This window comes from Oncorhynchus mykiss, chromosome 5, assembly GCF_057628025.1.
Source record: "Oncorhynchus mykiss isolate SJ-2025 chromosome 5, ASM5762802v1, whole genome shotgun sequence".
Taxonomy (NCBI): domain Eukaryota; kingdom Metazoa; phylum Chordata; class Actinopteri; order Salmoniformes; family Salmonidae; genus Oncorhynchus; species Oncorhynchus mykiss.
The window spans coordinates 82,974,122-82,993,021 of NC_143026.1; the positions used below are offsets into that span (position 1 = coordinate 82,974,122).

Genomic DNA, 18,900 nt, shown 5'->3' on the forward strand with positions numbered 1-18,900 from the left:
AAAGATGTTGACACTTTGAGGACCGAATGACATTCAAGCAAAGGCGGGAACAATACACAGCTAGCCAATCATGTTTCTCGTGATGTTCAGAATCACGTGCAAGTGCTTAGGCGTTCCAGAAACCAGGAAGTGACTTGATTTACGGGCGCACATGAGTAGGTTGAACAAATTCAAATGAATCGTCTCGTTTAGTCGTAGCTACTTGTCTTCCTACAAACAGCTATTCAAAATGAACATATCAGAAGCAGTAGGAGATGCCATTACAGTGCACGATATCTCAGAGAAGATTCTGGAGCAAACGGTTCACTTTCACGTCATGAAACTCAATGTTTTTTTTTCTCCTTTGGTTCGGCTCGAACCCCGTCTTGTCCAACTTGGTTGTTTCAATGGAAAGTACATTTGTGAGTAGCTTACTGTACAACACATACACTGTTACAAAGCAGACTAGCTAACAGAGATTGGAAGCTAGCTAGCTTCACTGTGTAATGTTTCTAGCTAGCTGCGTTAAAGGTATTATATCAGGTGTGTGTGTATTCAGGATTCGATGCCGCTGTCTACCTTAGTCCTGGAGGACCCATCTGAAACCACCCAGAATTCACTGGCGCAGAAATTGAGTAAGCACCCCTTTCTTCATCTTCCTGTCAATATCCTATCTCTCAGAAGATTGGCTGTATCCTCCACAGACTGTGAAGGTATTGTCCAGCTTCATGCTATCATGATGGTGCTGTCAAGACAACTGGGAATTTGGGAGAAAAAAATCATCAGGTCAGAAAATCGGAGCCCTAGAAAGATGGAGCTATACCGGTCCGCAAATACAGGACTACAAAATATATATTTTTGTATTAACTGTTTTTTCCTCTTCAGATTTTCCAGGTGGTGCTGCAGCACCTCTACTTCCCGAAGCTATGGTCGGACCTCGTTTTTCTCTGAATTCGCAGTTGTCTTGAACTCACTGAAGTTGGAATCAGTTCCCAGTTGTTTTAAACGCAGCATAAGACAGGCCACATATTTACACACACACAAATTATCCAAGATGCCACAACATTGTGCTTACAGTCAAAATTGTCTAACAATCAATTATACATTGATTTATACTGAACAAAAAAATAAACTCAACATGCAACAATTTTACTGAGTTACAGTTTATATAAGGAAGTCAGTCAATTGAAATAAATAAATTAGGCCCTAATCTAATTAGGCCCAGCCATCAGTTTTTCCCCACAAAAGGGCTTTAATACCGTAATAAATACTCCTCAGTTTCTTCAGGTGGCTAGACTCAGACGATTTTGAAGGTGAAGAAGATGGGTGTGGAGGTCCTGGGATGGGGTGGTTACGTGTGGTCTGTGGTTGTGACGCTGGTTGGACGTACTGCCAAATTCTCTAAAATAACGTTGGTAGAGAAATAATGGTAGAGAAATTAAGCTTCAATTCTCTGGCAAGACTCTGGTGGGCATTCATGCAGTCAGCATGCCAATTGCACACTCCCTCAACTTGAGACATCTGTGGCATTGTGTTGTGTGACAAAACTGCACATTTTAGAGTAGCCTTTTATTCTCCCCAGTAGAAGGTGCACCTGTGTAATGATCATGCTGTTTAATCAGCTTCTTGATTAAATCCATCCACCCGATATCTTGGCAAAGGGAAAATGCTCACTAACAGGGATGTAAACAAATTTGTACACAACATTTAAGAAGCTTTTATGTGTATTGAACATTTGTGGATCTTTAATTTCAGCTCATGAAACTTGGGACCAACACTTTACATGTTGCGTTTATATTTTTCTTCACTATAGTTGCTATATGTTATTCAGAATCAGAACATTTACAGAAAGCTAGACACTTAAACCACTAACCAGTATGATTGTCTTTTGTTGGTGTCAGCTTACACGATTTGAAACATCACTAACCCAGTTGTCCTAGTCACTAATCCAGCTGTCCTCCTTATCCTTTGTTTTCCAGCTAAGAGGACTAAGAAACGGGTGTTTGTGAGCTACAATCTGCCCATGACCAACTCCAACCTGTCTCTGCTGGTGGAGAATAGGATAAAGGAGATGGAAGTTCACATGGATACATTTGAATCTTTCCCCCATTTATATTGACATTTTACCAAAATAATACAATGGAGAGAACAACATTACCTACCTGTCTAGACTGTTTGTCACTTGCTGTTTTAGCACTTGCTTGAGATCTAACCAGAGACCAGTCCTCTTTCCTGTGCCCACTGCCCACCTACAAACTTAGACATCACATGTATCACCTCGGTAGTGTTCATTTATTGACAAACAATACATTAAGTGGTTTATTATCAAAACAACATTTATGGTTTTAATATGTACAAGTGCATCATATAAAAAAACATTTAGAAAATATTAGTGGTTGACAATCACTCATGGAATTTCATTTATTTTACCACAATATTTCATTGATAAACATTTACAAACTACCAAATAAACAATACAAGGTGTCCACCGTCAAAATATGTGCCATTTGCATCAACTATGGTTCATGGCAGAAATGTATAGAGTATACTTGGCCTTTAAGGTCCTCTATGTACATTGTGTGACAAATTGTCCTATGAAAATAACTGATGTGCCTAGTACATGAGATATGATAGTCCATACATCAGGGATCATTAACTAGATTCAGCAGCGGCTGATTTATTTTGGTTGAGTGGATGGTCAGGGGGCCAGGTCATACTTAAAAATAATTTGTAGACTGCAAATTGACTGAAAGAAGCCCAAATAGATATATTTGACGAAAACAAATCATTTCAAACCTTGTTTACATTTGTATACAGTCACATATCTCTTATGCGTGGGAATACTTTGGAACAGACTTCTAAAATTAAAATCAGTTGGAGCTGATTTGCTGGTGTTTCTACAATCTTTTCAGAAAACTTGGGGAGCCAAATAAAATCACCTGAGGTCGCCAATGTAAGGTGTGTATTAATAATTTGTATGTTAGAGCAGAGTTTGTATACAAACACCCTGTAAGTCACAGCTGTTCTAACTAGATCACACTATTGTACTAACCTAATAAACTAGACACTAACCATTTCAAAACCCCGATAGACATTGTGCTTTGTGGCATGGCCAGCCATTATTTAACCGTGCTAAAGAGACGGGTTGAAACAAGTCCTAAAAACACCAATATACTACTAACATTATTTACCACAGTGTTGAGAACAGGGACAGGAAAGGTCAGAATTAGCTAAATTAAAGGTATTTCAAGCAACAAGAATGCCCTTGGCAACATGACAAAAATAAATACTGAATTACTGAACGATTCTTTCAAAGTAGCCTGTACCATTTTAATTGTATTTTTTAAACAAAAGAACCATCATGATAAAGCCATTCAGAAGCATATGTTTCATAGTGGAGACAGGCTCAATCTCAAATTGTACTCTATTCCCTATGTAGTGCACTACTTTTGACCAAGTAGTGCACTATGTAGTAAATAGGGTGCTATTTGGGACATATTCTGCACATACTAGTAACTAACTAGTATTGTCCACTCAACACCATAGAATACGGATATAAAAACACCATGAAAAGGTCAAGTTCAAATCCTTTTCCATCACAGTTTTTAGGTTTCCGACTGTCACTCACAGCATTGTGTTGACAACCATCATTCACCAACATTACATGGGAGAAGCAATACTCTGTTTTCTAAAGTCATCATAGTGATTCCACTCCTACTAAGCATAAAGTGCCAACTTGGACTTTTGATGGGGGTGGGAGGCAGAGATTCATAAATAAACCCATCAAGTAGGCAACAGTATATAGGCCTACCCTTTTATTCAATTTAGAGCGCAGCAGTTTCACCTAAAACAAGTTGGCGGACAAATATTTTATTACATTTGATTTAACTTTGAATTTTAGTGCAAAAAAACCAAGTAGAGGGAAATTAAATGCATAGAGCACACATCACTGTTGAAAGCCATGACGTTTCAAATGAAATATCTAATACAGTGTCTGTTCTGCTGCTCTATACATTTATCTCTATGCGGTTTGAGTACACTACTCTGCTGATAACTTACAGACACCATGACATCCCTCCTCAGCATGGAACCATGCTGCTCATTCTACACACTGACAACCCTTGGCAACAACTACCCTATGGGCACTAATGCATGTAAGTCATTGTAATGAGTTTCAGTTAATTGCAAAGACATACTTTCCCATATTTTGTTCCAAGATCCTGTTCTATTGCAGGCCCTCAAAGTCTTACTAAATATATTGAGTGTCCAAAATAGTACCCTATTCCCTATAGATAGGCCTCTGGTCATGAGTAGTGCACGATGCAGGCCCTGGTCAAAAGCAGTACACTATATAGGGAATATGGTGACATTCAGGACACAGAGAATCACTACTCTACAGGCTAACCCATCACCATATTACATTACGACCCATTTAAATCCAACCATTGATGCCCTCCTGGGGCATCTGAATAGTAATTCGTTTTTTCTTTTGTCCAAATCTTGGATGTCCATGATTGGGGAAGCTCGATTTTCCCCTTTCAGACTAACACAACGTGGAGAGATCGCATCATAAGTCTAATGAGAGGGATAATATTTTCATTAAACCCACCAGAATGGGAATGTTTTAAAATTAAAGAGTTCCTCATGGAAGAATCTGACAAGCGGAATTATTCCATGTTCTCCTGACTGCATGATCACATCAGACCAGGCCAGTCATGACAGTGACCAGGAGTGGGACAGTCCCTGCCATCCCTACAGCACAGTCTCGTCCTATCCTCTGTCTGTGTGTGTCAGAGAGGAGTGTGTGTCTGCTGCTACGACGACCCTCCCACCCCATTTGACACCATAATATTACTGATCACCCCCCCTCTGGTAACATACAATGTCGGCACTGCTGCAAGAGCAGTAGCCGCTGCTGTTGTGGCGCCCCCGGTGGCCGTAAGATGCCGCGGCGTGTCGTGGACCCGGGAGTATAAGTCCCTATCCCCAGGCTTGGTGAGAAGGAGGTGCTGCTCTCCAGGCCGGTGGGTGAGGAGGGGCTGGCGAGTGTAGCTCTCCCCGTCCGCGAGGCTCTCTGGCAGAGGCTGGTTGCGCGGCTCGGGCAGCAGTAGGAGACAGATGATGCACAGCAGGGTGCAGGCAGCGAAGATCATGTGATGCAGGAAGTAGCCCTTCTGGTTGTGGAGCTCCATGATGGGGGCTGTCAGCATGCCGAAGCCAGCACTGGCCAGGACCAGGCCCAGACCACCACCCCTGGGGGAGGAAGGGAGACAGAGGGAGAGTCAGTTTTACACTTAATTTCCTGCAATTCTACACAGTTTACTATAGAGGGGAGGTAAACGTTTGCAGTTTTTAATATGATAACTGATGAGCAATGGGCCCACCCCGGTCAGTAATTCCACTATGCTTACTACAAGTGTAGATAGCGGGCCGCTAGATTACTACCAATCTATAAAAAACTATTTGCTGACATGAGCTAATTGAGTAACTGCTGATGCACAATCAATTTTCAAAATTGCACCTTGTGTATTTTATTATTCTAACTCTCAACAGTAAGTTGAGACCCCGACGGAGTCGTCACCCCCCCCCCCCCCAAAAAAAACTATATCCATATATTTGTTGTTCTTGTGAAATTGATCTGTGGACCGCCAGTTGCCCTTCCCTGATCTATATTCTAGAACAGCAGTCTCTGTCAAATTGCATTTATATGACACATACAGACTGCACCAAAAGATGGCGCTAGTAGGCCACTCAAACCTAAAACTTAGTGAGTAGCAGTGGAGGCTGCTGAGGGGAGGATGGCTCATAATGGCTGGAAGGGGTGAATGGAATGGTGTCCATGTGTTTGATGTTGTTGTTGATACCTTTCCACATGTTCTGCTCCAGCCATTACCACAAGCCCGTCCTCCCAATTAAGGTGCCACCAACCACCTGTAGTATGTAGTTATAGGAATCAAATAACTAGGTGTGTGTGGGTGCAGTCAGACCATACATAGGTGTGTGTGTGTTACCTGATGACGGTGGGAGTGATCTCAGCGCAGAAGAAGATGCTGAGGGTGCTGACGGCATGAGAGGAGAACATTCCAATGATGGAGAATGCCACAGAGAACTTCCTGTTTAGCGTGTCCCTCAGAACTAACCATACAAGAGGAGGAGGGACACGAGAGGAGGTGAGACACATACATCACAAGTATAAACATTTCACTTAATAAAAACCAAACACAGTGGTGTACTGACTAGCCATTCATTTTATTTAATGACTGTTTTGTATATTCTACAACACAAAATCAACAGATGGAGCCTGAGGCTGGCCTGTAGAGCACCTGATCGGCATATACTCTTAGAAAAATGGTTCCAAAAACAGTTATTTGGTTGTCCCAATAGGTCAACCCTTTTTGGTTCCAGGTAGAACCCCCTTTTTTAACCTTTATTTAACTAGGCAAGTCACTTAAGAACTAATTCTTATTTACAATGACAGCCTAGGAACAGTGTGCAGAAAGACAGATTTGTACCTTGTCAGCTCGGGGATTCAATCTAGCAACCTTTCAGTTACTGTCCCAACGCTCTAACCACTAGGCTACCTGCCGCCCCAGGTTAAAAGGGTTTAACCTGGAACCTAAAGGGTTTAACCTGGAACCTAAAGGGTTTAACCTGGAACCTAAAGGGTTTAACTTGGAACCTAAAGGGTTATACCCGGAACCTAAAGGGTTTAACCCGGAACCTAAAGGGTTTAACCTGGAACCTAAAGGGTTTAACCTGGAACCTAAATGGTTTAACCTGGAACCTAAAGGGTTATACCTGGAACCTAAAGGGTTTAACCTGGAACCTAAAGGGTTTAACCTGGAACCTAAAGGGTTTAACCTGGAACCTAAAGGGTTATACCTGGAACCTAAAGGGTTTAACCTGGAACCTAAAGGGTTTAACCTGGAACCTAAAGGGTTTAACCTGGAACCTAAAGGGTTTAACCTGGAACCTAAAGGGCTATACCTGGAACCTAAAGGGTTATACCCGGAACCTAAAGGGTTTAACCTGGAACCTAAAGGGTTTAACCTGGAACCTAAAGGGTTTAACCTGGAACCTAAAGGGTTTAACCTGGAACCTAAAGGGCTATACCTGGAACCTAAAGGGTTATACCCGGAACCTAAAGGGTTTAACCTGGAACCTAAAGGGTTTAACCTGGAACCTAAAGGGTTTAACCTGGAACCTAAAGGGTTATACCTGGAACCTAAAGGGTTTAACCTGGAACTTAAAGGGTTATAACTGGAACCTAAAGGGCTATACCTGGAACCAATGATTGCATTCTTCCAATCAGTATGATTGTATAAAGTCAAACTGTACCTGTGTCATGGCGAAGGCTGTACTTGCCAATCACTATATTCAAACAAAGGCCAGGATAGAGGGAATAAAAATTGAGAAAATTAGCACGAGCATAGCCATTAGAAGAGCTCAGTATTTGTCTGACAGATACTGTTGATCTGATATAATGACTGAAGAACAGAGGTAATGATGCAGAAAGTGACATTCTCCTAGTAATGACTTCTCTGAAGCACTGTAAGTCCATTATCTGAGTATGACACTTGTCTACGACAAATTCAAATTATAATAGGATGATTTTGCTTTGTGTTTACCCATGTAAAGAGCTATTTGTGAATTAAGAATTATGAGGGGGATGCCTGCATTGGTCACTTGTTAAAACATCTGACAAAACATGGGCTTTCATAAACTGAAGGTTGACCCAAATGTTTATTTCATAGAGATAAGATGTATATATATCTGTGTTTCATTTGTGTGTGTGTGCATAACACGTGTGTGTGTGTCTCCAGTGTGTGTCTCCAACTCACAGTTGAGCAGACCCAGCTGCAACAGTGATGCCAGGGCGGTGATGATCATGAAGGTGAGCAGTCCGCCCCGACGACCCATGAATGCCACGGCCGGGCACAGCGCCAGGCACGTCGCTACGGCGATGCCAGCCATAGTGTAGTAGTCAGCGTGAAACATGGCCGACACAGGAGCCTCCGGGTCCATCATACTGCGGGCAAAACAGTGGTGGATACCGTACCCAGTCAACCTGAGGAAAGAGAGATATGTAGGTGAGTTGGACTCTCTGGCAGAAGGATATTCTCTCCTGGTCTAGGTGAGTTGGACTCTCTGGCAGAAGGGTATTCTCTCCTGGTCTAGGTGAGTTGGACTCTCTGGCAGAAGGATATTCTCTCCTGGTCTAGGTGAGTTGGACTCTCTGGCAGAAGGGTATTCTCTCCTGGTCTAGGTGAGCTGGACTCTCTGGCAGAAGGGTATTCTCTCCTGGTCTAGGTGAGCTGGACTCTCTGGCAGAAGGGTATTCTCTCCTGGTCTAGGTGAGTTGGACTCTCTGGCGGAAGGATATTCTCTCCTGGTCTAGGTGAGTTGGACTCTCTGGCGGAAGGATATTCTCTCCTGGTCTAGGTGAACTGGACTCTCTGGCAGAAGGGTATTCTCTCCTGGTCTAGGTGAGTTGGACTCTCTGGCGGAAGGATATTCTCTCCTGGTCTAGGTGAGTTGGACTCTCTGGCGGAAGGATATTCTCTCCTGGTCTAGGTGAGTTGGACTCTCTGGCGGAAGGATATTCTCTCCTGGTCTAGGTGAGCTGGACTCTCTGGCAGAAGGGTATTCTCTCCTGGTCTAGGTGAGCTGGACTCTCTGGCAGAAGGGTATTCTCTCCTGGTCTAGGTGAGTTGGACTCTCTGGCGGAAGGATATTCTCTCCTGGTCTAGGTGAGTTGGACTCTCTGGCGGAAGGATATTCTCTCCTGGTCTAGGTGAGTTGGACTCTCTGGCAGAAGGATATTCTCTCCTGGTCTAGGTGAGTTGGACTCTCTGGCGGAAGGATATTCTCTCCTGGTCTAATGGTTAAGTCATTGCCCACTGGGCAATTTAATATCTATTTCACGTTGGTTGGAACAACGAGGTTTATAACCAGTGTGTGGTTTCCCAAGCGGGAGAGCAGATCCCACCAGTTACACACACACACACACACAGCCTTGTCATAGCCACAGTGTACCGGCACACCACTATGTCATAGCCACAAAGTGTACCAGCAAACAGCCTTGTCATAGCCACAAACTATACCGGCAAACAGCCTTGTCATAGCCACAAACTATACCGGCAAACAGCCTTGTCATAGCCACAAACTATACCGGCAAACAGCCTTGTCATAGCCACAAACTATACCGGCAAACAGCCTTGTCATAGCCACAAACTATACCGGCAAACAGCCTTATCATAGCCACAAACTATACCGGCAAACAGCCTTATCATAGCCACAAACTATACCGGCAAACAGCCTTGTCATAGCCACAAACTATACCGGCAAACAGCCTTGTCATAGCCACAAAGTGTACCAGCAAACAGCCTTGTCATAGCCACAAACTATACCGGCAAACAGCCTTGTCATAGCCACAAACTATACCGGCAAACAGCCTTGTCATAGCCACAAAGTGTACCAGCAAACAGCCTTATCATAGCCACAAACTATACCGGCAAACAGCCTTGTCATAGCCACAAACAGCCTTGTCATAGCCACAAACAGCCTTTTCATAGCCACAAACTATACCGGCAAACAGCCTTGTCATAGCCACAAACAGCCTTGTCATAGCCACAAACAGCCTTTTCATAGCCACAAACTATACCGGCAAACAGCCTTGTCATAGCCACAAACAGCCTTGTCATAGCCACAAACAGCCTTGTCATAGCCACAAACAGCCTTTTCATAGCCACAAACAGCCTTTTCATAGCCACAATGGCTATTTTATTTATTGTTATTTTTTAACATTTTTACCCCGTTTTTCTCCCCAATTTCGTGGTATCCAATTGTTTTAGCAGCTTGTCTTATCGCTACAACTCCCGTACGGGCTCGGGAGAGACGTCCTCACAACCCAACCAAGCCGCACTGCTTCTTAACACAGCGCGCATCCAACCCGGAAGCCAGCCGCACCAATGTGTCGGAGGAAACACCGCACACCTGGCAACCTTGGTTAGCGCGCACTGCGCCCGGCCCGCCACAGGAGTCACTGGTGCGCAATGAGACAAGGATATCCCAACCGGCCAAACCCTCCCTAACCCGGACGACTCTAGGCCAATTGTGCGTCGCCCCACGGACCTCCCGGGTTGCGGCCGGTTACGACAGAGTCTGGGCGCGAACCCAGAGTCTCTGGTGGCACAGCTGGCGCTGCAGTAACCACTGCGCCACCCGGGAGGCCAATGTACCGTTTCTCAATGGGAAACCTAACTCATATGAAATTCATGCTCTGTTTGGCACATTACCCAGTGCCTTCGATACAATTACACACAGATGTGCACACACACAGACAGACTTACGAGTTGACACAGAGCACGACGATGTTCTTCCACAGGTTTCTGGTGCTGGTCATCTTGACGATGCAGGTCCTCTTTGGCTTCTTATGCAGCTCATGCTCCAGCTCTGATGGTGAGATAGAACACAGTGTGAGACCTTTACACTGGCAAGGAAACAACACACACGCACGCACATACATGGAGCCAGCATCCACACCACACAGATTATACAGTAATGGTCTTCTGTGGGTTGATGTGTGTGTATGAGATCCGATCCATCTGTATTAATCTGCTCCCTGCGTTAAACTCATTTCTCATGGAGGGTGTATGTGTCTGGCATCAAGCCTTGCAGATATATTTCATCATATGAAACTAAATCCCATGCAGTTGCACATATAAAAATGAACGAGTGTGTGTGTGTTTGACAGTGTCTGACTGACTGAATCCATGGCAGACACATTTCATCACTGAAATCAGAGACCTGCAGTTACATGTTGTTTATAACAACAATGTGATCCGTGTAAATGCAATAGACAATGGTGTGTTGTTGTTGACTCTACGTGAAACTTCCCATATGTATATACTGCAAGATCAGCTGCAAACCAGGGATCTGTGTAGTGGCCATGGACAGAACACAGTTATTTTTTGACATGCAGTGTCTTTTCCCTCTCTACCTCTCCATCTCTCATTTTACTCTCTGTCTCTCCATCTCTCCCCTCTCTGTCTCTCTACCTCTCCCCTCTCTGTCGCTCTACCTCTCATTTTACTCTCTGTCTCTCTACCTCTCCATCTCTCCTTTTACTCTGTCTCTCTACCTCTCATTTTACTCTCTGTCTCTCTACCTCTCCATCTCTCCTTTTACTCTCTGTCTCTCTACCTCTCCATCTCTCCTTTTACTCTGTCTCTCTACCTCTCCCCTCTCTGTCTCTCTACCTCTCCTTTTACTCTCTGTCTCTCTACCGCTCCCCTCTCTGTCTCTCTACCTCTCCTTTTACTCTGTCTCTCTACCTCTCATTTTACTCTGTCTCTCTACCTCTCCATCTCTCCTTTTACTCTCTGTCTCTCTACCTCTCCCCTCTCTACCTCTCATTTTACTCTCTGTCTCTCCATCTCTCCCCTCTCTGTCTCTCTACCTCTCCTTTTACTCTCTGTCTCTCTACCTCTCCTTTTACTCTGTCTCTCTACCTCTCATTTTACTCTCTGTCTCTCTACCTCTCCCCTCTCTGTCTCTCTACCTCTCATTTTACTCTCTGTCTCTCTACCTCTCCTTTTACTCTCTGTCTCTCCATCTCTCCTTTTACTCTCTGTCTCTCTACCTCTCCATCTCTCCTTTTACTCTCTGTCTCTCTACCTCTCCCCTCTCTACCTCTCATTTTACTCTCTGTCTCTCCATCTCTCCCCTCTCTGTCTCTCTACCTCTCCCCTCTCTGTCTCTCCATCTCTCCTTTTACTCTCTGTCTCTCTACCTCTCCCCTCTCTGTCTCTCTACCTCTCCCCTCTCTGTCTCTCTACCTCTCATTTTACTCTCTGTCTCTCTACCTCTCCCCTCTCTGTCTCTCTACCTCTCATTTTACTCTCTGTCTCTCTACCTCTCCATCTCTCCTTTTACTCTCTGTCTCTCTACCTCTCCCCTCTCTACCTCTCATTTTACTCTCTGTCTCTCCATCTCTCCCCTCTCTGTCTCTCTACCTCTCCCCTCTCTGTCTCTCCATCTCTCCTTTTACTCTCTGTCTCTCTACCTCTCCCCTCTCTGTCTCTCTACCTCTCCCCTCTCTGTCTCTCTACCTCTCATTTTACTCTCTGTCTCTCTACCTCTCCCCTCTCTGTCTCTCTACCTCTCCCCTCTCTGTCTCTCTACCTCTCCTTTTACTCTCTGTCTCTCTACCTCTCATTTTACTCTCTGTCTCTCTACCTCTCCCTTCTCTGTCTCTCTACCTCTCCCCTCTCTGTCTCTCTACCTCTCCCCTCTCTGTCTCTCTACATCTCCTTTTACTCTCTGTCTCTCTACCTCTCCCCTCTCTGTCGCTCTACCTCTCCCCTCTCTGTCTCTCTACCTCTCATTTTACTCTCTGTCTCTCTACCTCTCCCCCCTCTGTCTCTCTACCTCTCCTTTTTACTCTCTGTCTCTCTACCTCTCCCCCCTCTGTCTCTCTACCTCTCCTTTTACTCTCTGTCTCTCTACCTCTCCCCTCTGTCTCTCTACCTCTCCTTTTACTCTCTGTCTCTCTACCTCTCTCCCCTCTGTCTCTCTACCTCTCCTTTTACTCTGTCTCTCTACCTCTCCCCTCTCTGTCTCTCCATCTCTCCTTTTACTCTCTGTCTCTCTACCTCTCCCCTCTCTGTCTCTCTACCTCTCCTTTTACTCTCTGTCTCTCTACCTCTCCTTTTACACTATCTCTCTACCTCTCATTTTACTCTGTCTCTCTACCTCTCCCCTCTGTCTCTCTACCTCTCCTTTTACTCTCTGTCTCTCTACCTCTCCTTTTACTCTGTCTCTCTACCTCTCCTTTTACTCTGTCTCTCTACCTCTCCTTTTACTCTCTGTCTCTCTACCTCTCCCCTCTCTGTCTCTCTACCTCTCCCCTCTCTGTCTCTCTACCTCTCCTTTTACTCTCTGTCTCTCTACCTCTCCCCCCTCTGTCTCTCTACCTCTCCCCCCTCTGTCTCTCTACCTCTCATTTTTACTCTCTGTCTCTCTACCTCTCCTTTTACTCTCTGTATCTCTACCTCTCCCCCTCTGTCTCTCTACCTCTCATTTTACTCTCTGTCTCTCTACCTCTCTCCCATCTGTCTCTCTACCTCTCCTTTTTACTCTCTGTCTCTCTACCTCTCCCCTCTCTGTCTCTCTACCTCTCCATCTCTCTGTCAGTCTACCTCTCCTTTTACTCTCTGTCTCTCTACCTCTCCCCTCTCTGTCTCTCTACCTCTCCATCTCTCTGTCAGTCTACCTCTCCTTTTACTCTCTGTCTCTCTACCTCTGTCCCATCTGTCTCTCTACCTCTCCTTTTTACTCTGTCTCTCTACCTCTCCTTTTTACTCTCTGTCTCTCTACCTCTCCCCTCTCTGTCTCTCTACCTCTCCATCTCTCTGTCAGTCTACCTCTCCTTTTACTCTCTGTCTCTCTACCTCTCCTTTTTACTCTCTGTCTCTCTACCTCTCCCCTCTCTGTCTCTCTACCTCTCCCCTCTCTGTCTCTCTACCTCTCCTTTTACTCTCTGTCTCTCTACCTCTCCCCTCTCTGTCTCTCTACCTCTCATTTTACTCTCTGTCTCTCTACCTCTCCCCTCTGTCTCTCTACCTCTCCTTTTACTCTCTGTCTCTCTACCTCTCCCCTCTCTGTCTCTCTACCTCTCCTTTTACTCTCTGTCTCTCTACCTCTCCCCTCTCTGTCTCTCTACCTCTCCCCTCTGTCTCTCTACCTCTCCTTTTACTCTCTGTCTCTCTACCTCTCATTTTACTCTCTGTCTCTCTACCTCTCCCTTCTCTGTCTCTCTACCTCTCCCCTCTCTGTCTCTCCATCTCTCCTTTTACTCTCTGTCTCTCTACCTCTCCCCTCTCTGTCTCTCTACCTCTCCCCTCTCTGTCTCTCTACCACTCATTTTACTCTCTGTCTCTCTACCTCTCCCCTCTGTCTCTCTACCTCTCATTTTACTCTCTCTCTCTACCTCTCATTTTACTCTCTGTCTCTCTACCTCTCCCCTCTCTGTCTCTCTACCTCTCCCCTCTCTGTCTCTCTACCTCTCCTTTTACTCTCTGTCTCTCTACCTCTCATTTCACTCTCTGTCTCTCTACCTCTCCCTTCTCTGTCTCTCTACCTCTCCCCTCTCTCTGTCAGTCTACCTCTCCTTTTACTCTCTGTCTCTCTACCTCTCCTTTTTACTCTCTGTCTCTCTACCTCTCCCCTCTCTGTCTCTCTACCTCTCCTTTTACTCTCTGTCTCTCTACCTCTCCCCTCTCTGTCTCTCTACCTCTCATTTTACTCTCTGTCTCTCTACCTCTCCCCTCTGTCTCTCTACCTCTCCTTTTACTCTCTGTCTCTCTACCTCTCCCCTCTCTGTCTCTCTACCTCTCCTTTTACTCTCTGTCTCTCTATCTCTCCCCTCTCTGTCTCTCTACCTCTCCCCTCTGTCTCTCTACCTCTCCTTTTACTCTCTGTCTCTCTACCTCTCATTTCACTCTCTGTCTCTCTACCTCTCCCTTCTCTGTCTCTCTACCTCTCCCCTCTCTGTCTCTCCATCTCTCCTTTTACTCTCTGTCTCTCTACCTCTCCCCTCTCTGTCTCTCTACCTCTCCCCTCTGTCTCTCTACCTCTCCTTTTACTCTCTGTCTCTCTACCTCTCTCCCCTCTGTCTCTCTACCTCTCCATCTCTCTGTCAGTCTACCTCTCCTTTTACTCTCTGTCTCTCTACCTCTCCTTTTTACTCTCTGTCTCTCTACCTCTCCCCTCTCTGTCTCTCTACCTCTCCTTTTACTCTCTGTCTCTCTACCTCTCCCCTCTCTGTCTCTCTACCTCTCATTTTACTCTCTGTCTCTCTACCTCTCCCCTCTGTCTCTCTACCTCTCCTTTTACTCTCTGTCTCTCTACCTCTCCCCTCTCTGTCTCTCTACCTCTCCTTTTACTCTCTGTCTCTCTACCTCTCCCCTCTCTGTCTCTCTACCTCTCCCCTCTGTCTCTCTACCTCTCCTTTTACTCTCTGTCTCTCTACCTCTCATTTCACTCTCTGTCTCTCTACCTCTCCCTTCTCTGTCTCTCTACCTCTCCCCTCTCTGTCTCTCCATCTCTCCTTTTACTCTCTGTCTCTCTACCTCTCCCCTCTCTGTCTCTCTACCTCTCCCCTCTCTGTCTCTCTACCACTCATTTTACTCTCTGTCTCTCTACCTCTCCCCTCTGTCTTTCTACCTCTCATTTTACTCTCTCTCTCTACCTCTCATTTTACTCTCTGTCTCTCTACCTCTCCCCTCTCTGTCTCTCTACCTCTCCCCTCTCTGTCTCTCTACCTCTCCCCTCTGTCGCTCTACCTCTCCTTTTACTCTGTCTCTCTACCTCTCATTTTACTCTCTGTCTCTCTACCTCTCCATCTCTCCTTTTACTCTCTGTCTCTCTACCTCTCCATCTCTCCTTTTACTCTCTGTCTCTCTACCTCTCCCCTCTCTGTCTCTCTACCTCTCCCCTCTCTGTCGCTCTACCTCTCCTTTTACTCTGTCTCTCTACCTCTCATTTTACTCTCTGTCTCTCTACCTCTCCATATCTCCTTTTACTCTCTGTCTCTCGACCTCTCCCCTCTCTACCTCTCATTTTACTCTCTGTCTCTCTACCTCTCCATCTCTCCTTTTACTCTGTCTCTCTACCTCTCATTTTACTCTCTGTCTCTCTACCTCTCCATCTCTCCTTTTACTCTGTCTCTCTACCTCTCATTTTACTCTCTGTCTCTCTACCTCTCCATCTCTCCTTTTACTCTCTGTCTCTCTACCTCTCCATCTCTCCTTTTACTCTCTGTCTCTCTACCTCTCCCCTCTCTGTCTCTCTACCTCTCCTTTTACTCTCTGTCTCTCTACCTCTCCCCTCTCTGTCTCTCTACCTCTCCCCTCTCTGTCTCTCTACCTCTCCTTTTACTCTCTGTCTCTCTACCTCTCCCCCCTCTGTCTCTCTACCTCTCCCCCCTCTGTCTCTCTACCTCTCATTTTTACTCTCTGTCTCTCTACCTCTCCTTTTACTCTCTGTATCTCTACCTCTCCCCCTCTGTCTCTCTACCTCTCCTTTTACTCTCTGTCTCTCTACCTCTCCCCCCTCTGTCTCTCTACCTCTCCTTTTACTCTCTGTCTCTCTACCTCTCTCCCATCTGTCTCTCTACCTCTCCTTTTTACTCTCTGTCTCTCTACCTCTCCCCTCTCTGTCTCTCTACCTCTCCATCTCTCTGTCAGTCTACCTCTCCTTTTACTCTCTGTCTCTCTACCTCTCCCCTCTCTGTCTCTCTACCTCTCCATCTCTCTGTCAGTCTACCTCTCCTTTTACTCTCTGTCTCTCTACCTCTGTCCCATCTGTCTCTCTACCTCTCCTTTTTACTCTGTCTCTCTACCTCTCCTTTTTACTCTCTGTCTCTCTACCTCTCCCCTCTCTGTCTCTCTACCTCTCCATCTCTCTGTCAGTCTACCTCTCCTTTTACTCTCTGTCTCTCTACCTCTCCTTTTTACTCTCTGTCTCTCTACCTCTCCCCTCTCTGTCTCTCTACCTCTCCTTTTACTCTCTGTCTCTCTACCTCTCCCCTCTCTGTCTCTCTACCTCTCATTTTACTCTCTGTCTCTCTACCTCTCCCCTCTGTCTCTCTACCTCTCCTTTTACTCTCTGTCTCTCTACCTCTCCCCTCTCTGTCTCTCTACCTCTCCTTTTACTCTCTGTCTCTCTACCTCTCCCCTCTCTGTCTCTCTACCTCTCCCCTCTGTCTCTCTACCTCTCCTTTTACTCTCTGTCTCTCTACCTCTCATTTCACTCTGTCTCTCTACCTCTCCCTTCTCTGTCTCTCTACCTCTCCCCTCTCTGTCTCTCTACCTCTCCCCTCTCTGTCTCTCCATCTCTCCTTTTACTCTCTGTCTCTCTACCTCTCCCCTCTCTGTCTCTCTACCTCTCCCCTCTCTGTCTCTCTACCACTCATTTTACTCTCTGTCTCTCTACCTCTCCCCTCTGTCTCTCTACCTCTCATTTTACTCTCTCTCTCTACCTCTCATTTTACTCTCTGTCTCTCTACCTCTCCCCTCTCTGTCTCTCTACCTCTCCCCTCTCTGTCTCTCTACCTCTCCCCTCTGTCGCTCTACCTCTCCTTTTACTCTGTCTCTCTACCTCTCATTTTACTCTCTGTCTCTCTACCTCTCCATCTCTCCTTTTACTCTCTGTCTCTCTACCTCTCCATCTCTCCTTTTACTCTCTGTCTCTCTACCTCTCCCCTCTCTGTCTCTCTACCTCTCCCCTCTCTGTCGCTCTACCTCTCCTTTTACTCTGTCTCTCTACCTCTCATTTTACTCTCTGTCTCTCTACCTCTCCATATCTCCTTTTACTCTCTGTCTCTCTACCTCTCCCCTCTCTACCTCTCATTTTACTCTCTGTCTCTCTACCTCTCCATCTCTCCTTTTACTCTGTCTCTCTACCTCTCATTTTACTCTCTGTCTCTCTACCTCTCCATCTCTCCTTTTACTCTGTCTCTCTACCTCTCATTTTACTCTCTGTCTCTCTACCTCTCCATCTCTCCTTTTACTCTCTGTCTCTCTACCTCTCCATCTCTCCTTTTACTCTCTGTCTCTCTACCTCTCCCCTCTCTGTCTCTCTACCTCTCCTTTTACTCTCTGTCTCTCTACCGCTCCCCTCTCTGTCTCTCTACCTCTCCTTTTACTCTGTCTCTCTACCTCTCATTTTACTCTGTCTCTCTACCTCTCCATCTCTCCTTTTACTCTCTGTCTCTCTACCTCTCCATATCTCCTTTTACTCTCTGTCTCTCTACCTCTCCCCTCTCTACCTCTCATTTTACTCTCTGTCTCTCCATCTCTCCCCTCTCTGTCTCTCTACCTCTCCTTTTACTCTCTGTCTCTCTACCTCTCCTTTTACTCTGTCTCTCTACCTCTCATTTTACTCTCTGTCTCTCTACCTCTCCCCTCTCTGTCTCTCTACCTCTCCTTTTACTCTCTGTCTCTCTACCTCTCCTTTTACTCTCTGTCTCTCCATCTCTCCTTTTACTCTCTGTCTCTCTACCTCTCCATCTCTCCTTTTACTCTCTGTCTCTCTACCTCTCCCCTCTCTACCTCTCATTTTACTCTCTGTCTCTCCATCTCTCCCCTCTCTGTCTCTCTACCTCTCCCCTCTCTGTCTCTCCATCTCTCCTTTTACCCTCTGTCTCTCTACCTCTCCTTTTACTCTCTGTCTCTCTACCTCTCCCCTCTCTGTCTCTCTACCTCTCCTTTTACTCTCTGTCTCTCTACCTCTCCCCTCTCTGTCTCTCTACCTCTCCCCTCTGTCTCTCTACCTCTCCTTTTACTCTCTGTCTCTCTACCTCTCATTTCACTCTGTCTCTCTACCTCTCCCTTCTCTGTCTCTCTACCTCTCCCCTCTCTGTCTCTCTACCTCTCCCCTCTCTGTCTCTCCATCTCTCCTTTTACTCTCTGTCTCTCTACCTCTCCCCTCTCTGTCTCTCTACCTCTCCCCTCTCTGTCTCTCTACCACTCATTTTACTCTCTGTCTCTCTACCTCTCCCCTCTGTCTCTCTACCTCTCATTTTACTCTCTCTCTCTACCTCTCATTTTACTCTCTGTCTCTCTACCTCTCCCCTCTCTGTCTCTCTACCTCTCCCCTCTCTGTCTCTCTACCTCTCCCCTCTGTCGCTCTACCTCTCCTTTTACTCTGTCTCTCTACCTCTCATTTTACTCTCTGTCTCTCTACCTCTCCATCTCTCCTTTTACTCTCTGTCTCTCTACCTCTCCATCTCTCCTTTTACTCTCTGTCTCTCTACCTCTCCCCTCTCTGTCTCTCTACCTCTCCCCTCTCTGTCGCTCTACCTCTCCTTTTACTCTGTCTCTCTACCTCTCATTTTACTCTCTGTCTCTCTACCTC

General features: G+C 45.9%; 1 protein-coding gene and 1 pseudogene across 3 annotated transcripts in view; one reads left to right on the plus strand and one right to left on the minus strand.

Moving 5' to 3' along the window:
* The first annotated feature begins 97 nt into the window (after positions 1 to 97).
* On the plus strand, positions 98 to 2,136 carry LOC149983600 (proteasome assembly chaperone 4-like; annotated as a pseudogene). The gene is made up of 3 exons (XR_016496339.1): positions 98 to 401; positions 539 to 614; positions 1,959 to 2,136. The product of XR_016496339.1 is annotated as a proteasome assembly chaperone 4-like (transcript).
* A 116-nt stretch (positions 2,137 to 2,252) lies between these two features.
* LOC110524665 (solute carrier family 22 member 23) overlaps positions 2,253 to 18,900 on the minus strand; it is an 86,057-nt gene continuing 69,409 nt past the window's right edge. For both annotated transcript variants that reach the window (XM_036978544.2, XM_036978546.2), the window contains exons 6-10: positions 10,332 to 10,434; positions 7,821 to 8,047; positions 7,318 to 7,350; positions 5,991 to 6,114; positions 2,253 to 5,232 (exon numbers count right to left, since the gene is read on the minus strand). In XM_036978544.2, coding sequence (XP_036834439.2) covers positions 4,794 to 5,232; positions 5,991 to 6,114; positions 7,318 to 7,350; positions 7,821 to 8,047; positions 10,332 to 10,434 — 926 coding nt within the window. In that variant the 3' untranslated portion in view covers positions 2,253 to 4,793. The remainder of the gene's footprint in view (positions 5,233 to 5,990; positions 6,115 to 7,317; positions 7,351 to 7,820; positions 8,048 to 10,331; positions 10,435 to 18,900) is intronic.